Below are 23,635 nucleotides of genomic sequence, written 5' to 3' on the forward strand. Positions count from 1 at the left end.
GCGGGCGCGGCCCCGAGTATCGGAGTACAAGGCGTGTTTGGACGACGCTCTCAGACACAGGGTTTCGATTTGATGCTGTGCTGTATTGAGCCAGAGACTGGAGCCCGTGATCCTTATGGATCCCGCCTAGCTCCAACACACCTACCACACGTCCAGGCGCAGGCGGCAGGAGGCGATGCGCAGGCACCGCAGCCCCAACGGGTGGGGCGGGCTGAGTGCGCGTGCGCAGCCTGTACGTGCGCTACCGGAAGCGCGGCCCGGGGGCTGCGGCGGCCATGAGGAGGCGGTTGGTGGCGGGATTGGTGGCGCTGGAGGTGGCCGGGCTGGGCGGCGCCCTCCTGCTCTACCGCGCCATGGACGGCAGCCGAGGTGCGGCGGGGCGGCCGGGCGGGGTGCCACAGGAGCCGGGGATTGCGTCGCACCACAGCCGCGTTTATTCTGCACGCGTTTGGGTTTTTGGCGGCAAAGATCAGCGCAGGTTACCTGATGCCGGAAGGGGGTCTTGTGCCTTTTCGTAGTTAGGGGGAAGCAGCCGTCAGATGAAGCAGGATTCGATGAATCCTGTTTCAGGCATCTGCTCTGCAGCCCCTGGAGGGATCCTCAGGTTCACCGCTCGGTCTCACAGGCGTTGTGATTTGACGTTTTCCAGATGAGAGCAGACCCAGCTGGCAAGTGCAGAGGGCAGCCAGGGTCAGCTTCCAGTGAGGTAATGTCAGTCCCCAAAGCCTCTCATGCTTCTGATTCACTGCTTAGGGAACACACAAGTAAGCCATGCACCAGCTTAGTTATACAGAGAGGCTCCATCTGTGCTGCAGCCTTGTGCTGTGTGCACTCACGGCCCTTGCAAGACTCAGCAGTGGTGTGACAGGCCTGCGTCCCTGCAGGAGATGGCAGCCAGCCCTGCCACCCCAAGGTCAGCACGATCCCTAAGGCACCTGCTGCTGGGGCTGTGAGGCACCAGCTCCCCCTTTCAGCAGGAGAGTCATTTTAGACGGAGTTCCAATGGAACACCACCTACCCCTTTCTGTACTGTATCTTCATTCTGATACACCCTTGTAGAAGTTCTTCAGTTGTAGTTCTGCATGGTGTGGTGAGCTCAGGCAATGCCTTGCTGTGCGCAGAGTAAGGCTTTCATCACTTTGCACTAACAGTAGCACTTAGAAGTTCAAAAGACTGCTGCAAATCATTACAACGGCATTAAACTGTCATTTAATGATTTTCTGCTGGTTCAGTCAAGCTGCCTAAAGGATTCAGTGAACACTGAGGCCGTGTCAGGAATCAGTTTCCTAGTGAGTCCTTTGAAAGTCAGTCTGCTGTGCTTCATTCAGCTTTGTTCGAGTGTGCAACTTGTATGCAGTTACCACTAGCGTGAGGAAGCTCAGAAAACACTCATCTGATCGAGCTGCACACAGGAGAAGCCTCAATACGTTTCTGATACAATTTAAAAAAATGTGGATCACAGTACTCAACAACCTATCACAAAGAGCTAGGACAAACTTACTTAAAAGTAATAAAAATAGAGTATTTAATTATTTCTCTTAAAATATCATAAGTAACTATGACTTATCTTTCTTGTCAGACTTCAGATACACAATGCAGAAGAGGTTTCCATCAATTCTGGAAGGTAGGTTTGTGCTTGCTGGCTTTGGAAAGATGGCTGAAGCTTCTCTTGCATCTTACATATAAAACAGATCGTATTATTGCTTAAAACTACACCAGGAGAGATTGCAGAAGTATTTGTTGTTACATGTAGGTGTCTGAAGTGCTGGATGGAGACCTCAGAACTGCAGGGCTCTATGTCCAAACAAACTAGCCATAAAATCACTAAGTTACAGCTAACAGATTTTCCTGTTTTTCAGTTTATTACAAATCCAATGAGTGGTCTGGAATTCACGGCATAAGGGAGAATGACCAAATGGCATGGTTAAGCAGCAAGAATTAAAGTAAGAGAGGGTGATAGAGAAAATAATTATTTTGCCGTAGTTATTGTAAAAATTACGATGCCCAGCTCATCTTTTTGATTTCTTGCCTTTGTACTTCTTTTTCAGCCCTGTGTGCCTGAACTGTTTTTTCCTTTTGATGATGCTTTTCACATCCCTATTGTGAAGCCACCTGTCACGCTCTACTTCCCACTTGATCTGTTTGATATCTGGAAAGAGGAAAGATGGAAGATAAGAAGTCAGGAGCTGATAGATACTTCTGAACATCATGTGGAATACAGATAAATCATGTAGAAGTTAAAACTTGACTAATTTATTTATAAACGTTAATAAAATGCAAACTGCTGATTTTTTTGACACCAGAGAACCTTTTTTCTCCACAATACACATCCTACTATCTCAGAATCTTGGGGTTTAAGACTGCTCTTGACATTGATTTTTTTTTTTTTTAATGCTACATGCTCTCCTGTACAAGCATGCAGCACGTTATTGTTTTTTTCAGGTGACATCAGAAAGACTTGTAAAGGCCCTACAAAAAACTGACAATTCAAAGAAATACACATTTAATTCATCAGCGTTATTTCTGAGAAATTACTTTTGCTTCATCAATATCACGAGGAAACATTTCCAGTAGGTAGGTAAAGATAACCATGCTATCTTCCCTTCACAAGGATCCATGATACTCTTGATGAGAGCAAAATTCATATGAAGGCTTTACAGATGGTACACCGTCAGTTTTTATTTACAGTGTGAAAGGAAAACAAAAAAGTCCCCTCTTTTCTGAAGCCTTATTAAATCCAGTTGTCACAGTTAATATTAGCACTGTGCATCTTTTAACTGAAAAATGCTCCATCATCTCTTAATTATATTGAGCTACTTTCCCTCCTGTGTTCTTGCTAACCTTATGTGTTCCACACATAAAGTATATCACAAAATTTTAAGTACAGACTCTAAAGAGAAAGAAACAGAAGAGCACTACAACTACCTGCTCTCCATAGCATGTACTTACTTGCATTGTCTCTGTTAGCCATGGCATGTATTCCAATACTGTCAAACTTGGACACAGCATTTTCATCCAGCAGATAGCCAATCTTTAAAAAAAGAAATATGCTTATTTTACTACAAAGAAGCATGTAGAATGCTTGAACTTTTTTTATTTTCCTGAGCACTGATCTAACTTACCTCTTCAGCAGCTGCCAGTATTTTGGCATCTTTGAGTTTTCTCTTCTTTCCTTGGCTGGATCCTTCAAACAAGAAGTACAATTCTTATGAGACAGAAATTCAAATTCACAATAATACTAAAACAGAGGTGTTTTAAATAGTTTTGTTGGTTTTGTTTGTTTGTTTTGTTTTTTAAATTTAATAAGACCACCTAAAATAACTCTGTTAGAAAACTTTATTCACCACCTCCCCTAAAAAGGGGGGGGGAGGGGGGAAGGTTTTCCAACAGGAACTAAATAGCATAAATCTACACAATGTGTATTAGTAGCAAATACAGACCCACAAGCCACTCTGCCAGTACAACTCCATCCTTCAAATACACCTCCTTTGATCCCCAGCCCTTCAACAGCAGAACACCATTCTGAATTAGGCCACACTGTTTAGAAGACAGGGCTAAAACCAATTCATTTTCTTCTATGGTTTATTCAAATCTGAATTATGATCCACAAATCTACTGTACTGGTCTCTTTTCGTTACAATTTTTCCAGACTGCCTGTTTGTATTAGACCTTCTCAAATTGAAATAATACTTCCTTACCTTCAAGTGATCCCATAAAATTCATATCTTTCTTTCTCTTGGTCTTTTTACTGACAGACTTTGATTGACTGTCATTGTTAAGGTCTGTCAGAAAAAAAAATAATAATAAATGAGTTCCTCATTCCCATACCCATATCTGCATGTATTTAAAGCACACTGTAAAAATATCTATTTAGACATAAATCTATCTCAATGATCTGAGTCTTTACTTCAAAAATAAGTTTAAAACACAGTGGACACAACTGAACCTTGATTTCTTAAAGCCATAACATTAAAAACTGTTCAGTGATGTGCCTTTATGCTTTTTTTCCAAAGCACCAAATATTAATGAGGTAAGAAACTAAGATATGTAACATATATCTCAGGCTAGGGCATTATGTAAACTTTGATTGTCTGCTTAAGTATGACGAAAATGACAGTTTTATTAAAGATTCATGCATTAACAGCTGTATGAATAATTTACCTGCTCTATCTTCAATCATAGTCCTGTGACCTTAAGTTATTAGTTGAAATACTCCATTAATTTGTGCTTTGCAGCTACAGAAAGTACATTCTGAGTAACCCATGCTACTCAGTTGAAAAGACAATAAAGGCATAAAGATGCAGCAATCAGTTACTGGTACAGAGGTAATAAAAATAGGGGTGCATAGCTGCATTAGAAGAGTAAGCTGTTATTTGCAAGCCAGTAACATAGAAAGTTACCTGATCTAAAAATTAACATTAACTAACCCTAAGAAATAAAAAAATTAGGAACAGATTTTTTTTCCTCTTTGAAATCTTTTAATATGCTTGTGCACTGTAGCCATTATAAAGCTACTTTTGTTTTGCCAATGCTTTTAGCATCAAGAAAACACTGTCTTGTATGCAAACTATTAAACTTCATGTATAACTCCCATTTTCATCTCATAGACTGTGCAGAAAATGTTGTTTTTCTGAAAAACATTTCTTCACTTAAAACCCAAACCTTTCACCTAGATAACCAAATATTAATTTAAATACATAATTGCAAATTAAATAATCTATTTTTAAAAGATTTTTCTTGTTGTTGTTGTTGCTTTTACGTTAGATGTTACTTTACCTGGGCTGTTATCATCATGAGACACATCCATAAATACACCTCCTTCCTCATCCATATCCTCTTCAAAGTCATCTTCCTCCATGCTTCCTAAGGAGACTTCCTCATCATCCAGGTCACTGAACTCGTCTTCATCATCAGAATCCTCCCAGTCAGCTCCGGATTCCTCACTTTTGCTTTTCTTATTTCCCTTGCTTTTCTTTTTTATATTACTAAAAAAATACATAACAAGTTGAGCACATCATATGGTAGAATACAGTTTGCCAGATAACATCCATCTACCTGTAAACAGTATGGTAGAAAAGTAAAGCATCACAGCAAATTCTGTAAATACTATTATATATATATATAATATACTATTATATATATAATGTAATAATAAATATAATAAATGTATTATGCACACAGGTATGGAACTCTGATAAAAACTAAGTAGTTTTAAGACATTTTGGAGATAATCCTATTCTAAAATAAACTGAGTCTTTCCACGCGTCTTTGCTCCTTTTCAGAAAGTCTTTTCCATAAAAACCACATAGTATGTTGGATCTCTGTATGAGGAAGGAACCTCTTCTTTTTTTCCACAGAAAGTAAGTGCAGCTCTTTAGATGCTGGATGCTTAGTTGTTGTTTTATGTCTCCTCTTATTTTTTACTCCCACCCACCTGGATCACAGAAACATTTCAGTAAGAGTTTAAACTTCAATTCTTATTTTAATTCTTAAACAGAATATTCTATGCTGATGTTAAGGGTATACTGAAGATACTTTAACTAAAAAAAGAGATTAATCAATCACTAATGAACTGCGGACTTCCTGAAAACTGAGCTCTGTTAATTTGGATCCCACAGTTTATTCCCTGAGTTAGGTCCAGTTACAACCAGTCCTGACAGCAGCAGCACAACTATGCCTCATTTTGTTTCCTTCTGTACATGGTAATTCCCAAACAGAAACCAGAGACAATGAAAAACAAGTAGGATTACATCTTGTTTACCGGGTTACTGCATTGTACAGATAAAATAGTACAGGTCTCATGCTTCAAGCAGAGGTACTGTAAGCACCATTGAATCACAATGCTCCATTCTGAGGAATGCAGAAAAAGCAGCACTACCCAGCATTCAACTGCCATTGCCTTTTTTCTTTTCTTTTTTTGCTGCAAAAATGATAAGCTGAAAGATGAAAGAACTGATTTAAAGTCTTACCCAGCAAAATCAAGGTCATCCTGGCTAACACCAACGGCACTATCATCAGCTTCAAATGCATCTGGGGAAAAAAATACTTTTTACTACAAGTGTCAAACAAAAATTATGAAGTTATTGCAAAATATTAAGTATTGTTTATTGTTTATTATTTATATGATCTGCATCAATAGCAGCGGGACCTGACATTAAATGGTTCATACTCCCACAGAAAAATAATCCACAAAACAATTACTTTAAAATAAGTGGACTTTTTCTGAAGAAAAATAAATAAAACAAAATGAAAATAGATAGATCTCTCTTTAAATAATAATGACAGTTTTCTTTTTCCAGAATGTAATTTCTGATCAGCATCAGATGTTATCCAAGTCAGACAAAAACTCAATTAGGATACTTCAAATGAATGTCCTGACAGATAGTCTGTTGGCTAATTTCCAGGTTAGAAGTTTGCCAAGGCCCTAACTGAACAACTCATCTCATGAGAGATATCAGGAATTATGACAGAATCTCTAAGGAAGGTTTAAAAAGACCAGGCAATCAAAAAAGGCTACAAGAAAATGTTATTTCATTCTCAGGCTACATTTGGAAATGAACAAAGAAACATCAACAGATCTGTGCCAGTTTGTTTACACTCAAACACCCAAAATTTCCTACCTGAGCTATATAAGCTGTATTGTTAACTACAGCAGCATAGAACAGGAACTGAAAAGTCAGTTTTCTACCACTTTCACATTCATGTACCAGATTATTTTATACAAAAAGGATAAATTAATAATTCGTAAAAGCAGGAAATACCAGGATAGTTACTACAAGGAAAAATGCAACTTTACCCAATGCTCTTTCAAACTCATCATCGTCCACATCTTCTATACTTTCTTCATCCTCCTGGCGCCTGTGTTTCTCTCTTGTTTTATCAAACTTTTTAAAAAATCTGAAACAGCATATTACTCTCAGACACAAAGCTACAGGTGATTCTTTATAAGATTAAAAAAAAAAACTAAACTAAAAAAATAACCCAGCAGATAGATTCAACTGTGTATTTTTCCAGCTGAAAAGAGTAAGTTAACTATTTCAAACACATCCCAGAACAGAGATTTGTATTTTCTTTCTTTTTCAAGCTGTAAGTCACCACTGTAAGATTAAAACAGTACAATTTCACAGAGGTGCTAGAAATCATTTTGAACATAGTGAATTTATAAAAGGGCAAAAGGAAGATGTGCAGATCTGGAAAGTGTCAAGGTCAACTTAGAATCATAGAATGGGTCAGGTTGAAAAAGACCTTAAAGATCATCAAGTTCAACCACAAGCTAACCATACTACCCTAACTCTGACAACTCTCCACTAAATCATGTCCCTGAGCACCCCAAAAGGTTTTTAAACACATTCAGGGATGGTGATTCAACCACCTCCCTGGGGAGCCTATTCCAGTGCTTAACAACTCTTTCTGTAAAGAGGTTTTTCGTAAACTTACTCTGGCACAACTTGAGGCCATCTCCCCTCGTCCTGTCACCTGCCACCAGTGAGAAGAGACCAACCCCATCCTCACTGCAATCACCTTTCAGATAACTGAAAAGAGCAATAACGTCTCCCCTCAGCTGCCTCTTCCCCAGACTAAAAAAAAAACCCACAATCTACCAACTAAGTTATATTGAATCTACCTCTGATACTTAAGAATTACAACCCACGAGCCATTCAGTATCACCCAGTGTTTAGGGTGTATTTATCATAACAATATTATTATTTGATATATAGATTCCAAGCACTGACTGCTTTCACTCATGATATTCTTTGCTTTTGATAAATTCTGAAATTATGTTCTAAGGAAACTGTCATCACAAGTCACTCAAATTAATTTGCAAGCACATGAAACACTAGCAAATACTTATTAGATGTAATTTTTTTTTTTTGAAGGCATTGCATTACAAAACTCTTAAAATGAATGTTCATAAATATTTCATTACCTGTGAAAAAATACTTCATCCACTGGGATTTTGCTTTCATCTCTGGCAAGAAATTCCTTACTATTGACTGCAAAAGCCAAAAAGAACTGATTTTACTTCAAGTTGAAATGACTGTTATTCTTCTCAGTGGTGTCACAAATGGTTAAACAGCATTACAGACAGAAGTACACCGATACTCAGTGCCAACTGTTGCATAAAGTGAGTTCGTCACAAAACTTCAAATCAACAGTTCTTCGTATATACTGATAATTAGTGTGAGCAGGACCCTTGGAAAAACTCCACCAGGTTCGAAGGATACTTTTCTTTTTTTTAATTCTTATTTTAAAAATAAAGTAGGAAATAATGTAAGCTAGCTTTCATCCACTGGAACAGTAAAACAGCTACAGCCCAGCACCCCTGGCAGTAAGAAGCAATGCAGCTGAAATGAGAGCCATGTACCAGAAGCCAATCAAGCATGCTGAAGAATGGATCCAGCCCTATTCTACCACCATTTCTGAGGAAACAGGGCAAAGTATGACATCTGCAGCAACAGACCAACTAGGGTATCAATGATCGGCCCTGTGAAGAAGCTTTCCCTCTCATGTCTTTCACTTCCCTCCCTTTCCTCAGAAGAAAGTGCTACTGCTTATCTCAGTGGACATACATGGTAATATTTCCTAAGTGACAAAGGTTTGTTTCTGAAAAGAGATCAGCATACAAAATAACTGTTCAAATAAATAGTAGAAGGTATCAGAGGATTTGCAACCTCAGTTCTTCATGCCTCAGCAGTGCCTAACTATAATATATAAACACTATTTTGGACATTTCACTTGTAAAATACTTAACTTCCTCAAGTTGCGGTAAATGTTCAGTTTGTTCCTTCAAATAAGAATAAACTAAAGAATGCAATAACAAATTATATCCTCAAATGCATTCTAGATAAGAATTCTTTAAGCTTTCATAGCCAGAAAAACGCACATCACAAAGGGCACAACAGTTAATCTGTATTAGTAAAGCTCCCGCTTAACACATCAGATCTAAAGTTACAGGAAGTACATCTGTGGGAATGTTAGAGGCTTCACCACAGATTATGGTACCTCTTCTATCCTCAAGGAAAGAGTCTGAAGTTTTATCCTGCTTTTAACTACTGGTTCTTTCCATCAAACCTTGCCCATAATCACTGTAAAGACTGGGAGTGGACAAAACCCAGCTTTTTTTCTGTAGGCAGGTAGTTACCTACCAAAGTAAGAACAGAAGAGATGCTGAACACAAATCCTAAAAGCCACAGCTGTGGCATTGTTTGAAGTAATCCACATAATCTAAGGAAAGAGCTTAGTACGGTTTACATTGTTATATAAATCCATTTTCCGAGATGGTAAGTCACTTTTCAATTACATTAAGCAGAATTAATGTGATCATACGATAGTTTGGAAACAAATTCATTAACTGCATACTACTACTGCATTAACTAGTACTAGCCCAGCTTACATTTTAAAGATTTTTATATAATTCTAGGTGTAGTTTTAGAAATTTCATGAAGCAAAAAAAGTAGGATGCCAGACATAAAAATGGCATATCTTTGAGCAGGAAACTTACTATTTTGTAAACACACATATCTCTAAAGTTAATACCCTAACAAATTGCTCTTCTAACTAGAATTAACATTAGCCAGAAGAAACTCTAAGGCTGTTTACATTTTTTAGCAGCATTTTTGCCCCCACGGTGTCACACTGCCAGCTACAAGCCAATCTGTACCAATGCTCTACATTTTTCACATGAGACTGCAAAATTTACTCTCTACCTAGCGAGCGTATCACCTTCTATGAGATGCAGGAAAAAAAATGGTAATTTAGATTGAGAAAATATAGAAAATGCATGTAGGCGATAGTAAAAATAGCACAGCAGACAAAAAGGCATGTTGTTTTCAGGCACTCTGTCTTGTGCTGTTATACATTTCCTAATGGCAAGGAGAAAGTATAAGGTTGATGATACACTGCCTAAGAAAAAGGAATGGCTATCAGAAAGTAATCGACAACTAGAGGGAAAATACAGAGAGAAAAGGTATTAACATTTGTTGACTAAAGCTAAGTAGTAGTACAGTAGAAGGTAAACTGTTTTTCTACTCAAATAGACAGTGATTGAGACAACAGAAACAGCACAGCACAGAGGATGGACAACCATCAGCCAAGACTTTTTTTTAACTTCAAAAAAACAGTTTCTCAATCATAATGTTAAAAGAAAAGTGGCCAGCCTACCTGCCAGATTTCGTATATCCGTCATAAACTGCTTCTTCTTCCGCTGCATTACCACACTGCCGGTGTTCTCTGGAGCAGAACATAAATCAGAAACAAATTATTAGAACTTATACAAAGCTGAGAGGAATGGCTGCTATCCAGAGTGACCCTGGCAGGCTATAAAAACATGCAGTTCAGCAAAGAGAACTGCAGGAAGTCCTGCAACTGGGGAGATGCAACCCCAGGAACTAATATATATGTAGGGGGTCACCCAGCTAGAAAGCAACTTGGCAGAAAAGGCCCTGAGAGACAGCAGGTTGACCAGGAACCAGCAATGTGCCCTTGCCACAGAGACAATCAATGTTAACCTGGACTGCATTAGGAAGAGTGTTATCAGAATGCCAAGGCAAGGGATCCCTTCCCTCTGTTCAACCCTGGTGAAGTTACGCCTGGAGGGCAGTGCCCAGTTCTGGGCCCCCAGTACAAGAGATGTGCATACTACAGGGAGCCCAGGAAAGGGCCTTAAAGATGAAAGGATGAGAGCATCTCTCCTGGGAAGAACGGCCACGAGGGATGGGACTATTCAGCCTGGAACAGACTTAAGGGAGAGTGTCATCAATGTGCACAAATACCTGAAGGGAATGTACAAAGAAGATAAAGTCAGGTTATTTTCAGAAGGGTCCGGGGATAAGGTGAGGAAATGGGGTTTGTATTCATCTGAACATCAGGAAGCACTTTTTACTGTGAGATTGGCTGAGCACTGGCACAGGCTGCCCATAGAGGCTGTGCAGTCTCCCTCTTTAGATGTCATCTTCAAAAGCCACTTGGATATGGTCCTGGGCAGCCTGCTTAAGCACGGGAGTTGGACTAAATGATCTCCACAGATGCATTCCAACCTTGATTATTCTGTGCTCAGTCTTTACACTCCCCTACATTTATTCCTGCTAGCTTGGCAGTTATTGAAAACTCCGGTTAAGAGGCAGCACTTTGTGGCTAGCAGCTGGTTCTAAGTTACAGATACCTTTCACACAGCCCTGCAGACTGATGTCACTCCTCTGGTGTACCACATGCACCCCAAATATTTGACAAGCATAGGTCGTTAACAATCTGATAGAGTTTCACCATCAACAATCAAGACCAAATGCAAAGAAGTTCACCTTTGCCTTTGTGGAGTTTGGGATTTCTGTACACAAAGCGATCCAAAAATCTCATTAATGTGAAATCTTGCAAAGGGTCCCCGGAGTACTGAATGTGATTTCCCTGAAATAAGAAAATGTTTGTGATCTTCATTTTCAAAAGACAGCAACATAAAGTTAGAGGCTCAAACGGTCCATCAAAAACCAATAAAGATTTGGGGATATCTCATCATTTAAGCCTGACAAGTTAAACCGTTCCTTTACATGCTTTTATTCTTGGAATCTCACTGTTTTCTTCAAAAAGTACCTCCCTCACTTCATTTCAGTGATCAACTGCCTCGCAATGTACTGTGCTAAAAGAGAAACATTTTTATTGACAGCGACTCATAGTTTGCAACTACTAAGTTAATAGTCAGTGCAACTTGAATACCAAATGTATAAAAGAAAATAAAAATTCTAAGTAGGCACTCGTACATGAGATCATCACAGTATTTTAAGAACTAAATAAGTAAAAGTTTTGTTTCAGAGCCTCTCACATCAAAAACAAAACACTTTATGCAGACAGACCAAAATCTAAAACAACTCTAAGGATCACATAATATGCACTTTTCAACCTAGTTTTTCCTTCTGTGAACAGTCTCATTTATAAAGCATAGATAATTCAATGAAAAGCTTTGTATGAGTGCATGTTACATGTCACAGTGTTGCAGAACTTCTAGCAACCTGCAGAGTGCAATAAAGTCTTATACTTTTTTTTAAATGGCAAAGGATAGCTAACAAAAATCACAGTTAGACAGGTAAAAGCACTTACTTCTAGAATTGTTTTTGCAAAGAGAGCCACAGATGGATGAAAATGTTCAGAAAGCTGAAAAACACAAAACATTTCTTTATTTCTACTTCAAAAATAAATGCCATCGTTTTTCATGTTGTCATAGACTTCTGACAACACTGTATTTGAAAACCACTCTGCAACTCACCAAACAACACACAAGCATGTACTGGGGCCCTGCTCTTGAACAACTAAGGAATGTCAAGTTCTGATCTTTTGTTAGCATTAACCAAAAGTATCCACGACTATAGTTTTATTTAACTAAACAACAAAAAGCTTCATTAATAAAAGTAAAGATTCAAAAGTCTAAAAAAGATCACAGATCAAATCTCCACTACAAAATTACTATTCCTACTCTGGAATAACAGCATCAAATACAGCACATACAAGTTTAGAGCTGAACAGTGTGTCCTTTAACCTTTCTGTCATGTGACTGAGGTAACTACCCCAGAAATAACAAAATTAATTTTCTTTTCTTGATACAAGGACCACACTAAGAAACACAGTATGCAGTAACAGGAGAACGCTTTACCTTCTTCAGTTCCCAAAGGCTTGTACTTTCAGCACCGCAATACAAAGGACTTCGGTGCAAAGGATCATAGGAAACCCCATTCTTTCTCCCTGGGGGACAGCAGAGATAGAAAAAGACTATTACATTTCCTCAAGAAAACTCAGGAGAGTATTATCTTCATTTCAACGTGACAGCAATGCTGTTCATCATTCTTTGCTAGACAGACCACAGACTCACACAGTAGCAGACAAAGATTAAATCCAGAAGCCTACAGTATGACCAGGTGGTACAGGTGAGCTCCTACTTGCTTCCAGGGAAGCCCTTGAAAACCCCTTCTCTGTTACAAAAAGGAAATATTGTCTCTCGTACACAGCACTGGTGAGACTACGCCTTGAATACTCAGTTTTGGGACCCTCACTATCAAGACACTGAGTTGCTCAAGAGTTTGCAAAGAAGAGCAACACAGTTGATGAAGGGACTAGAAAAAAGTTTTACAAGGAGTGGCTGAGGGAACTGGGGCTGTTGAGCCTGGAGAACAAGAGGTTGAAGGGAAACCTCACCACTGCCTGAAAGGAGTCTGCAGGTAGGAGGATGTTGGTTTCTTTTCTCAGGTGAAAAGTGATGGCACATGAGGAAATGGCCTTGCATTGTGTCAGAGGTTTGAATCGGACATCAGAAATAATTTCTTCAGAGAGGGTGGTCATGTGCTGAAATGGACTGCCCAGATGTGGTACAGTCCCCATCCCTGGAGGTATTTAAGAGACGTGTGGATGTGGCACTACAGTATATGGTTTAGTGATGGGACTTGGTGGGTCAGATGGATAGCTTGAACTTGATGACCTTGAACATCTTTTCCAGACTGATGATTCTATGACTCTGTGAAAAGGTCATCAGGAAAGAGAAAAGCTAGAAGCAGGCTCAGAGCTAGACAGGTTGTTCTACCAAGGTTCAACTGAACATGCACCTACACACACCCCGACAATGGCTACGTTACTCTGAATGTCTTTCAAGTTGGAAGAAAAAAAATCCAGTTTGTTTATTACTTAGGCACAAACACACTGGCCTATTAGAGAAAACAGCTAAAAGATGAATACAGTCTCTTCACTATTGCTGAGCAAACAGAAAGAGGAAAAAAAATGATTCTGACTGCTTTGATTCAAACTTCAATTTGAAAAACTAAAATTATGTTCTAATTAATTTTACCAGTCTTGATCAATATGTCACTGTTACTGAACGTTAGGACTTGAATACATTATGTTTTCTTGCTAATTTACCTCCCATATTCTCATGATGCACCCATGAGGCTGCTGAACTCAGATTATTAGTTTTAGCAGAATTTTCTGTTGCGCTCCTCTCTTCCCTTTCTACTTTGTCTGCATCCACAAATGTTTCCTCACTCTCTTCAGCCTCTTCTTGATCCTTAAAGCACTCTTCTTCATCAGACTCCTAAATAATATAGAAAATGTTTGTGAACAGCTTTTCTTTTTCAGTTTTATTACAATTTGTAATCCACATACATATGTGGAAAAATCCACATACTTCTGAAGAATCAGCACAAAAAAATACAGTGTCTAGACAACACATATTTTTGGCCACGATACAAGACTACAATTGAACTTTGCAGTCTTACAGTTATACAGTCGTCAGTGCAAAGGTCCCTCCTCATTTGATGAAAGAAAATAATATATTATTCCAATACTACCTGGTTATACTTCAGAGACTGCAAAAAGAAGAAGGCCATGTTCTGACAGAACTTTTTGGACTGTAGCGTTTATCTGCTTATTTATACAGCATTTAGCAAAATAACTTCCTCCATGAATGAAAGCTGTAGGACCTGCTGGAATGCAGACAACATCTTTGCAGATTTTTAATGCAGTTATAATTGTTGAAGTACTTTTTGCCACAGAACAATCAGATATTAACAAAATCTCCTAAGAATTCCATTTTAAAAGACAGTCCTTTCCAGGTATGAAGAATTATTCACAAAGAGAAATAGATTAGGGAAAGGTGAACATCTCTCTTAGCCCTGTGGAATAAAGAAGTCATACCACGTGATCCTGTAATTGGACTCTCAGGCCTGGTTTTACTTTCAGAAGCTCAGACAGAAGGTACAGGGTTCCACAAATGAAGGGTGGTGTCTGTCCAGTAGTGACCTGAAGCAACCTCTTCACGAAGGCCTTCACTCGCCGTAACACCACGTCTGCCTTCAGAGATTTATAGACAAGATTAAGAAACATGGATGGCTTTGAGCAGGCTGCTAAACCAGGATCTAGAAGCTTCCTGTAGAAAACAAAGGAGAATTAATCATCATAACACACACTGAAGAATAACTGCTATCAAAAACTACTATCCACATTTTTCAGACAGGTATCCAGAAGTACAGTCACAGCTTGTTCTCCGGTAGAACAAACCATTATGAACAATGTTGAAAATGTCAACAGCTGTGTAATATTTGTAAGTCCATAACAAACAATTAACATTAAAAAAAAACCTGTACTAGTAAATGAAATAAATGTAAATAACCAATCTGACCTATTCAGGTAATCAAAAAAGTAGAAAGAAAATGGTTGGCAACTGTCAGGCTTCAGAATCAGGCCAGATCTCTGTGTCGGCAAGTCCACTTTCTATTCACTTTTTTTCTGACACTATCTGGTACACAAAGGCCCCGAAATGTACTGCATGGTCTAGGGGAATCCAAGTTCCCTTTATAAAATCAGCATCAACTAAACAGAAGCCTGTAGGGAACCTACCAAGTGTCTAAATAATCAGCTAGGATCAAAAAGGAGATTATTTAGAACATGAGTTTTCCCAACTCAACAAATTAAGTCATCTAAGGATCATGTTGACATAAGGTTTTCCTCCCTTATGAAAAACAGACAACAGGATTTTAGGCTATTACATCACTAAAACACACTGTCTGTAAAAGTGATTTCAGAATAAGTAATTATCAAATAGTGCTAAAATGTATTTGGAATTAAAACCAGAAAACAGTGCAAAGTCACGTTCTCACAACCCTCCACTGTCCTCTATCCCCATGTTAAGTTAAAAAAACTAAAAATTACGTATGTTATTTTCTAGCCCATAGTAAACATCAGAAATGTTTATCCAGTGGGACACAAAGTTTGCAAAATCTTAATGGCAGTTAAGCTTTTACCAAAGATCCAAGCCTGTCACTTACTTATACAGCGCTGCGTAGTACCTATCGGATACAGTCTGCTGGGAGTCCATAACCTGGAACAGTAACATCAAGGCCTGGACACTGGTGCTGAAGTTCACAAGGTGCAGAACTTTAAACAAGGTGTTCATCTGTTCTTTCACTTTCTCATCACCAATCTCAGCGTAAGGGTAAGCTCTGTTTACCCCGCTAAGAAGAGCGCTGAGCATTTTGGATTCAACATCTTTTTTCTTAATGCAGTTCCGAAAAAAACAGAAATACAAAGATATCAGCTTGTTGGCCAATGGAGTTTCTTCATGACTGAGGACTATCTGATTTAAAAAGCACATGGCATAATACTGAGTCTTTGCACTGATGTTTGTGCGGTACAAAAGTCTCTCCACCTCACTGCACACCACTCCTTTCATATTTGGATGCTTGTGAAGTAAAGTCTCTAGGAGATAAGAGGCTTTGGTGGCTATTTTGTTCTGAGGGTCTCCCAGTTTATTTACCAGCTGAACAAGCAGAAATTTCTCCTGCTCAGGTTTGTTGCAGAGAAGCTCGTGGGCAGCTGCCAGCGCTCGGGTTTTTGTTGCTGTCAGTGAATCGTGGCTCAGTATTTCCAAGGTCTGCACAAACTCTGCCACCTGCAGCTTCAGCTGGTGCTCAAAGTACCATAGTATCAGCCGTCTGTCCCTTGAATCTCTGTTGCCACTCGACATTTTCTCTATGTTGTTAAATGGACGCTGTGAGAAAGACCACAGCTTGCGAGTATCCGGTAAGAGATCTGAAAGGAGAAGCTCTCTGAAAGTATCCAGGGCCATGAGGCTCTGTTGCCTGCTGCCCTTCTTCTTTACCAGGTTCACCAAGTTCTCAACAAAGTGGAGACTGTGGACAGCGCTGTCCTGAATGAGGAGGGTCATGGCTGCCATCCTGTCAGCGAGGGTGCCTGAAGACACAACTGTTTTCATCCATGCCGACGAGGCCCCCTTCTGATACTCCGTCTTGTTCTTGTACAGTTCTGTCTCGTGCTGGTACAGCTTTTGGGCCAAGGCCTTGTACTGGGACAGGAGGGCTGGATCCTGCGGCTTAGCAGAAGTCTCACCGGTGTACTCCAGGTCGTACCATTTGCCTCCAGGTTTGACCAATATCACCTCCCTAGCATGAAATGTGAAGTCCTCTTCCAGCCTCTCCTTCTGTACTGATTGCTGCTGGCGTGCTAGCTTCTTCTTGCTGTCTTTTCTACCGCTCACTTGCTCTTCGGCTTTTTTTTCTTTTTTCCCTTCTGATGAAGGAGAAATTGTTTCCTTCTTGCTTTTCTCCTTGCTTTTCTCCTTATTTTTCTCCTTCTTGCTTTTCTCCTTCTTTGGAGTCTTCCCTTTCTCTTTGCCACCCTTTTTCTCCTCCTCCTCTTCCTCCTCATCCACGCAGCTCTTTGCATACTTGCTAAGCCCCAAAGAGCCGATGAAGGCCTCCAGCTCCCCCTCCTTCAAATCGTCGATGGCACCTTTCTTGCCGCCGTCCACCATCTCCTCAGCCTCGTCCACGGAGCACAGCATGAGGAAGTCTTGCTGCGGGAGGCAGCGAGGCGGTTACACGCGGCTTACACGCGGGCCCCACGCGCTCGCGCTCCCGCTCCCTCCCGCATCCCCTCACCTTGGTGCCGCCGAGGCGGAGCACCTCGTCCAGCGTGAACCCATCGGCATCTCCACCGCCGTCGTCGTCGTCATCATCATCATCGTCATCTTCATCCAGTTCGTAGCCGGCCGCTTCCTCCGGCCGCCGCCTCACGCCCCACTCCCCGAGCGCCGCCATGGCAGCCCGCAGGAAGGCGGCTCGGTGACGCAGGCGCAGCGCCCGCTTCCGGCGCGGAGGAGCGTCCGGCGGTGCCCCAGCCCATCATGCCGCTACCGTCGGCGTGCCGCGCGCTCCTGGCCACGGCCCCGCGCCTCGCCGGCCGCCGTCGGCTCCTCTCCTCTCCCCTAGCCCCTTTGGCGGCGCGGCTCCGTTCGTGCGCGGGGGGCGAGGAGGAGGCCGCGGGGTGCGGCGAGGCCGGCGGAGTGCTGCGGCATCTGCTGCTGAAGCTGCGCGCCACCGGGCCGGTGACGGTGGCAGAGTACATGCGGGAAGCGCTCACCAACCCCGGGCAGGTGCGGCGGGGCCGGGCGGGGGCCGAACCGAGCGCCGCGGCCCTTCGGTGCTCATCTCCTCCCCCCGCAGGGCTACTACACGCGGCGGGGCGGCGTCGGAGAGGACTTCATCACCTCGCCGGAGATCAGCCAGATATTTGGAGAGGTGACGCGCAGTCCCCGTGTCCCGCTCAGTGAGGTTTAGGTTTCGTTCCGTTGGAAGGCGTTCGCCGAAAGATTTGAGGCTGCATCTCCAGTGCTGTGCTGAGTTCTGGGTCAAAAAGCCCATTGAGGCCCTGAGGGAAGGGCAGCGAAGGTGTGAGGCATCTGGAGCACAGATGTTAGGGGGGACAGCTGAGAGAACTGGGGTGGTTCAATTGAGGACGGGGACACTCAGGGGAGACCTACAGCAACCTGAAAGGAGGTTGTGGTGAGGTGAGGTCGGCCTCTTCTGTATAACAGTGATAGGATAAGAGGTGGAGGCCTTAAAGCGTGCCAGGGGAGGTTCAGGTTGGATATTAGGAAAAACTGATTGAAAAGAGCGGTGAGGCAGTGGCACAGGCTGCCCAGGGAGGTGGTGCAGTCATCGTCCATGGAAGGTGTTCAAGAAACGGTGGATATGGCACTGAGGGACGTGGGGATGGGTTGGTGGCTGGACTAGATGATTTTCAGAGTCCTTTCAACCTTAATGAGTCTCTGATTGTATGAAAGACGACTTGGTCTGGGAGAGTGGCTTGTTTTTGCAGGAGACTGGGAAGCCCTTTCTGGTTTTATAGCTTGGGACACCATCCGTAAGTTCTGAGAGAACGTTTTTCCACTCAGCTATTACCAGGCGGAAGGCAGGTGTCGCTTTCCACAGATTCTGGAGTTAAAGTGTATCTCTTTGTGTTGTTTTTATCAGTTAATAGGAATATGGTACGTTAGTGAGTGGATGGCCATGGGTAAACAGAATGCATTCCAGCTGGTGGAACTGGGCCCAGGGACGGGCACCCTCACAGACGATATACTGCGGGTAGGTGAAAGCTAACTGTAATGCTCCCTATTTCTGGCCTTATTCAGTGGCTGCACTGTGATCTGAAGAAGTAAGGTTCTGCTGTTGGAGTTTATTGTTCTTTAGTAGCCACATCACTGCAATCGGATTTGCAGCACTGACTCTTAACTAAAACGTGCATGTTTAGAGAAGGGCCCAGGCTTCTGCATGGACAGCAGGACAGTGCAGGCACACATGTAGCCACACAAACACTGCTTGACAGGGAGGGAAGGAATATTCCATCACAGCTTATTTATGAAAATATATTATCCAGGCTCGCATAAATGTGAGGCCTCAGTGCCTGCAACAGCAGGGAGCAGAGAGGATGAGAGTACAGGAATGAATCTGTTTTGGGTTCCCCTGGGTTTTCAGGGGCTTGCTGGGTTTATTGCTTGAGTTAACCCTCCTTGTTCTTATACTGGAGCATGGCTATCAAGCAATTAACATACTAGTAATTCAAAAACACACTGATAATGGGATTTAGTATCTCAGAAGTTTCAGATTTGGGTGTTAATGACAAAAATCTGCACAGGGAAATATGTAATACTAAACATGTTTTGCTTATGCTGTGTGGGAAAACGGAGCCGTTTTTCTTTCAGTGCTAAGTGCTCTACAGATATTGGAGAAGTTAATTTAAAAGAGTAGGAGCTTTAAAGTGATTAACATTTCATATCCTTATTATTATAAATGTATGTTATCGTCTTCCAACTTTGTTAGAAATTTAACAGCTTTAGTCATATTCTGTTATATTATTCTATTTTTCTCCTGGAGAAGCAAAATGTAGTCTTCTTAACTGAGACTGTTTTAGTGAATGAAAGCTAACTCAGTCTTATCCTTAACCCTTAATCACATCGTGTTTATTCTTCACTCTTGAAGTATGCAGAATATGACTGTACCTTATAGAACTTCTCTGCCTTTGCAGGTCTTCAACCAGCTTGCCTCCTTACTTAGTAAATGTGATGTCTCTATTCATCTGGTAGAAGTGAGTCCTAAACTCAGTGCGATCCAAGCAGAGGTGCTGACAGGAGGAAAGGTGCAGTCAAACCCTGAGAACAGATCTGCATACATGAAAGGCATTAGCAAGAGCGGAATTCCCATTTACTGGTACAGAGACATTCAGGATGTACCGCAAGGTAAGGAGTTTGAACATCCTGTTACAGCGATAACCGAGGACAGCTCTGCTAACTTTCCTCATGGGTTAAAAAAAAAAAAAAAAGCAGTTATGCAGGAATGAGGAGCTAGTATGTATGAATCCAAGGCAGGTTCTTAAGCTTTTTAATGAGAATCGTAACTTCAGTTTGGGATAGCTACCCAATTTCATGTATTTTGAATTTTTCTTTGCCTTGGAAACCATTTACTGTTTTTGCCTAATTAATGGCACAGGAACTATAATACTCCTTTCATGAGATACAAATCTTAAAAAACAAACAAACAAACAACCGTGCACTAGAAATTATAGCTAGCTGTAGAAATGTTGCCTTTAATGTATCCAAGCTGGGAATAATAATTATTTCACAGTGCCATTAACTAGCATAATGCTTTAGAAATTAAAAAAAATAATAATTTTTAATTTTCCATTAGAAACTGCTACGAAAGCATTAATGATTTAATATAATTTAATGCTTGATTATTTTTTTTTTAACCTTCCTCCAGGTTACAGTTTTTACTTAGCGCATGAGTTTCTGGATGCCCTGCCAATACATAAGTTTCAGGTATAGCAAGAAGAATATGGTAAATGTGACCGTATACTTAATAATCTTTTCTTTTTGGAGAAGAATAGAGTGACGGTACCAAACCAGACACATGCATTGGCTATAGTGATGAAATGTTTCTAACTAAGCTTGGACAAATAAGGCTTTAATTCACCTGACAGCTATAAAGTTAATAATTGTTCTTGCATGGAGAAAAACTTCAGAAATTTTAAGACTTCTTTTTGCTTGTCAAAAATGACAAGTCATTTTTTTCCCCCATTTTGTACACAACGTGAATAAGGTTTCTATTTCAGCATTATTTTCTGTACCACTAATGGCAATGTGAATAGCAAAATGAAGTCTAGATGCGATTCAGAAGAAACTTTCAACTTCAATTTCAGACTATTTATGAGAAATTATTGCTAGAATAATTTTATTTTAGTAAGTTAAACAGTGAATTGTCAAAAGAATTGTTCTCATTGGCACCATTTACTCCTTTTAATTCAACCTGTACTTATTAAATCTACTGACCAGTTTCTATCACATGCTTTTTCAAAGGCAGTTACTGAAATTAATTAGCAACAAGTAACTATTAATAGCACATTATGTTCTTAATTAGAACTTTTGAGAAAATGCTTGGCAGAGTAGTTCAGTCAAAAAAAACAAGATACTGTATACCTATTAGAGTGTAAAATGAGTACTCTGGGTTAATTAAACAGAGAACAGAGAAAGGCTGGCATGAAGTGTTGGTTGATATAGATCCAGAAGTCCCTGACCAGCTGCGCTTTGTCCTGTCACCATCCAGGACCCCTGCAACAGAAAACTTTATTCAGGTAAGGTTACAGCTGTCAGAGTTTGTAATTAGGTCATTACTGTCTCTTTAAAGTCGCAGACTGCCTCTCAGTTACTTTGACAGGAAGATGATGCCTCTCCATCCATCAGTGAGTAAGCACAGCTTACAGTTCTTACTTTACAAAGCTTCCACCAGCATTAAACCTTGTGTGCTTTGAAAGTATAGCACAGCATTAAACATGTGCATCAAATTTAGCAGAACTGGGGCTTAGACATTTTGTGGATGCAGCAAGCAACAAACAGTTCTATGTTGCGTTTGTCACATCACTCTCAACACTGGCTCTACCTAAGCCAAGCTCTCAGCCTCCTGTGTACGTACTCACTGAGTACACGTGCCATACTGACCTTTAACAGCAGGTGTCTAAGACTTTTTGTCTCTAAAATTCACTGGATTCTTCATGTAATTGAGATTAAAACCAACTGCAAGATTTTACACAAAGGTTTTTCTGAAGTGTATGTGTGGCTGAAGTGTTGTTTCTAATTTTTATTACCACAGTAATGCAGTTTCACTCTATGCAGGTATTCTCATTTGTTACAAAACCTCATTCCAGTGAGTAGGCGGTACAAGAGATGAAAGAAATCGAGAACTTGGAAAACTCTAATTGAAAGAGACCATTAGCAAAAACTAGCTCAAGCTACAGGTAGCCTGGACTTTGCCCCTGTATCTCCGTGCCCAGTGATGAGTCCCAACAAGACACGTGTGGAATACTCTTGCTCTGTAGTTTTTTGCTAATACAGGTATTTTGGTCTTTGAATTCTGCATTAGCCTGAAGAAACACGAGATCATGTGGAAGTATGTCCTGAGGCTGGCATCCTCATCCAGAGGCTTGCCTGTCGTATAGAAAAGGATGGTGGGGCTGCACTGATTGCTGATTATGGTCACGATGGAACCAAAACTGACACGTTCCGGGTAAGTCCAGAAATACTGAGATAAAATACTCACTTATCTTTTCTTTTTCCCTTGGATCACTAAGTTCTGGTGCAAAAAAGGAATTAGTTGGACATTATAGAAGAAAAATGTACTATTGCCACAGCTATAAAATGGTGTAATTGAGTTCTCATTTGATCAGTACCTTTTGGGGTTTCTGTCTGATAGGAAGCGTAACTTCAGCCCCTGCTACACTTACATCTTTGATAGGAATACAGCTGAGTGTAGTCTTGCAATTTAATTTTTCAGGGTTTCCGGAATCACAAACTTCATGATGTACTGAAAGCCCCAGGTACAGCAGACCTGACAGCAGATGTTGATTTCAGTTATCTTCGAAAGATGGCAGAGGGAAGAACAGCAACGTTGGGCCCCATAAAACAACGGGAGTTTTTAAAAAACATGGGCATTGACCTCCGATTGCAGGTACAGTAGTGTTTGCAGTATATAGCACACTCCTCATCCACTGGCAGCACTCTCAAGCAGCAAGAAAACTGCTTTACGATCAGATTCTTATTAAAAGTTGTTAAAAATGACTTGTTGGTCTGAGGTAGCATAGAGTTGCCTCTCCTAGATATATATTACTGTGGAGCCCTCAAAGTGAACTCATCATACTCCTTCTAGGAGTATTTAATGCAAAACTTTGGTATGTACTTACTGTGAGAGTTCCACCAGTGCTCATCTGTTCTACTGAACGTTATGGGACTGTTACACTAGGATAGATGGAAGGATGCAAGGGCAGATAACAGGTATGAGGGAATGTATAGGGAAACAGGAAAGGCTACAGCCTACCTTCTTTTTCTTTTTAGGTGCTCTTGCAGAATTCACGCAACTCAGCAACTCATGAGCAATTGCTCCACAGCTTTGATATGTTGATGAACCCAAAGAAAATGGGGGACTGTTTTCATTTTTTTGCCTTACTGCCTCATCACAGAGTTGTACGTCCTACCAAGAAAGATAATCCACAATCCAAGTCTCCCCTACCACCTGTAGCTGGATTTGGTGAACTCTCACTGAAGTAAGTTCAGTCACAAATAATTTCAGTTACTGTACAGAGATGTGTAACAGTGGTAACTTTCAGCAGCAACCTATTAAATAAAAAAAAAAATTTTAAGGTTAAAGCAATCGAGTCCTGTGCATTTTATATTTTCATGCACTAAATGCTTTGCAATAGTAAGCAGTAAGGTAACAACTAAACATTTTGATTTATCTTTAAACTGAAGGAACATGAAATGTCA

General features: G+C 40.7%; 3 protein-coding genes across 5 annotated transcripts; 2 read left to right on the plus strand and 1 right to left on the minus strand.

Moving 5' to 3' along the window:
* Positions 1-215: 215 nt before the first annotated feature.
* Positions 216-2,297, plus strand: CEBPZOS (CEBPZ opposite strand). Its single transcript, XM_085219585.1, has 4 exons — positions 216-369; positions 1,580-1,624; positions 1,860-1,943; positions 2,049-2,297. The coding sequence occupies exons 1-3, from the start codon at positions 276-278 to the stop codon at positions 1,940-1,942; spliced, it is 222 nt and encodes a 73-aa protein (XP_085075711.1). The 5' UTR covers positions 216-275; the 3' UTR covers position 1,943; positions 2,049-2,297.
* On the minus strand, positions 1,187-17,642 carry CEBPZ (CCAAT enhancer binding protein zeta). Its single transcript, XM_003203982.5, has 16 exons — positions 17,427-17,642; positions 15,795-17,341; positions 14,665-14,896; positions 13,891-14,062; positions 12,638-12,726; positions 12,088-12,141; positions 11,298-11,400; positions 10,162-10,230; positions 7,928-7,994; positions 6,797-6,897; positions 5,970-6,030; positions 4,777-4,985; positions 3,699-3,782; positions 3,123-3,184; positions 2,950-3,031; positions 1,187-2,149 (listed from the first exon to the last, which is right to left on the minus strand). The coding sequence occupies exons 1-16, from the start codon at positions 17,583-17,585 to the stop codon at positions 2,010-2,012; spliced, it is 3,231 nt and encodes a 1,076-aa protein (XP_003204030.3). The 5' UTR covers positions 17,586-17,642; the 3' UTR covers positions 1,187-2,009.
* NDUFAF7 (NADH:ubiquinone oxidoreductase complex assembly factor 7) lies at positions 17,607-23,518 on the plus strand. Of its 3 annotated transcripts, none has more exons than XM_085219579.1 (9): positions 17,607-17,920; positions 17,991-18,098; positions 18,801-18,911; positions 19,852-20,062; positions 20,583-20,641; positions 21,340-21,453; positions 22,239-22,382; positions 22,650-22,823; positions 23,207-23,518. In XM_085219579.1, the coding sequence occupies exons 1-9, from the start codon at positions 17,672-17,674 to the stop codon at positions 23,417-23,419; spliced, it is 1,383 nt and encodes a 460-aa protein (XP_085075705.1). In that variant the 5' UTR covers positions 17,607-17,671; the 3' UTR covers positions 23,420-23,518. The 3 variants fall into 3 exon arrangements, with proteins under 3 accessions (XP_085075705.1, XP_085075706.1, XP_085075707.1); XM_085219580.1 differs by having other exon boundaries at positions 17,608-17,920; positions 17,991-18,065; XM_085219581.1 differs by lacking the exon at positions 17,991-18,098 and having other exon boundaries at positions 17,608-17,920.
* The last annotated feature ends 117 nt before the right edge of the window (positions 23,519-23,635 follow it).

The sequence above is a fragment of the Meleagris gallopavo genome, chromosome 2, assembly GCF_905368555.1.
Source record: "Meleagris gallopavo chromosome 2, MGAL_WU_HG_1.1, whole genome shotgun sequence".
NCBI lineage: Eukaryota > Metazoa > Chordata > Aves > Galliformes > Phasianidae > Meleagris > Meleagris gallopavo.

What these genes read in the sequence shown, in the direction of transcription:
- CEBPZOS (XM_085219585.1), top strand. Translation starts at nt 276, where the DNA reads ATGAGGAGGCGGTTGGTGGCGGGATTGGTGGCGCTGGAGGTGGCCGGG. An exon ending in CGCCATGGACGGCAGCCGAG is followed by an intron (nt 370 to 1,579) that starts GTGCGGCGGGGC and finishes CTTTCTTGTCAG; the next exon opens with ACTTCAGATACACAATGCAG. An exon ending in GTTTCCATCAATTCTGGAAG is followed by an intron (nt 1,625 to 1,859) that starts GTAGGTTTGTGC and finishes CCTGTTTTTCAG; the next exon opens with TTTATTACAAATCCAATGAG.
- CEBPZ (XM_003203982.5), bottom strand. Translation starts at nt 17,585, where the DNA reads ATGGCGGCGCTCGGGGAGTGGGGCGTGAGGCGGCGGCCGGAGGAAGCG. An exon ending in TTGCAAAAACAATTCTAGAA is followed by an intron (nt 11,401 to 12,087) that starts GTAAGTGCTTTT and finishes TTCTTATTTCAG; the next exon opens with GGAAATCACATTCAGTACTC. An exon ending in TGAGTTTGAAAGAGCATTGG is followed by an intron (nt 6,031 to 6,796) that starts GTAAAGTTGCAT and finishes TTTTTTCCCCAG; the next exon opens with ATGCATTTGAAGCTGATGAT.
- NDUFAF7 (XM_085219579.1), top strand. Translation starts at nt 17,672, where the DNA reads ATGCCGCTACCGTCGGCGTGCCGCGCGCTCCTGGCCACGGCCCCGCGC. An exon ending in TCACAGACGATATACTGCGG is followed by an intron (nt 18,912 to 19,851) that starts GTAGGTGAAAGC and finishes CTGCCTTTGCAG; the next exon opens with GTCTTCAACCAGCTTGCCTC. An exon ending in CCAAAACTGACACGTTCCGG is followed by an intron (nt 22,383 to 22,649) that starts GTAAGTCCAGAA and finishes TTAATTTTTCAG; the next exon opens with GGTTTCCGGAATCACAAACT.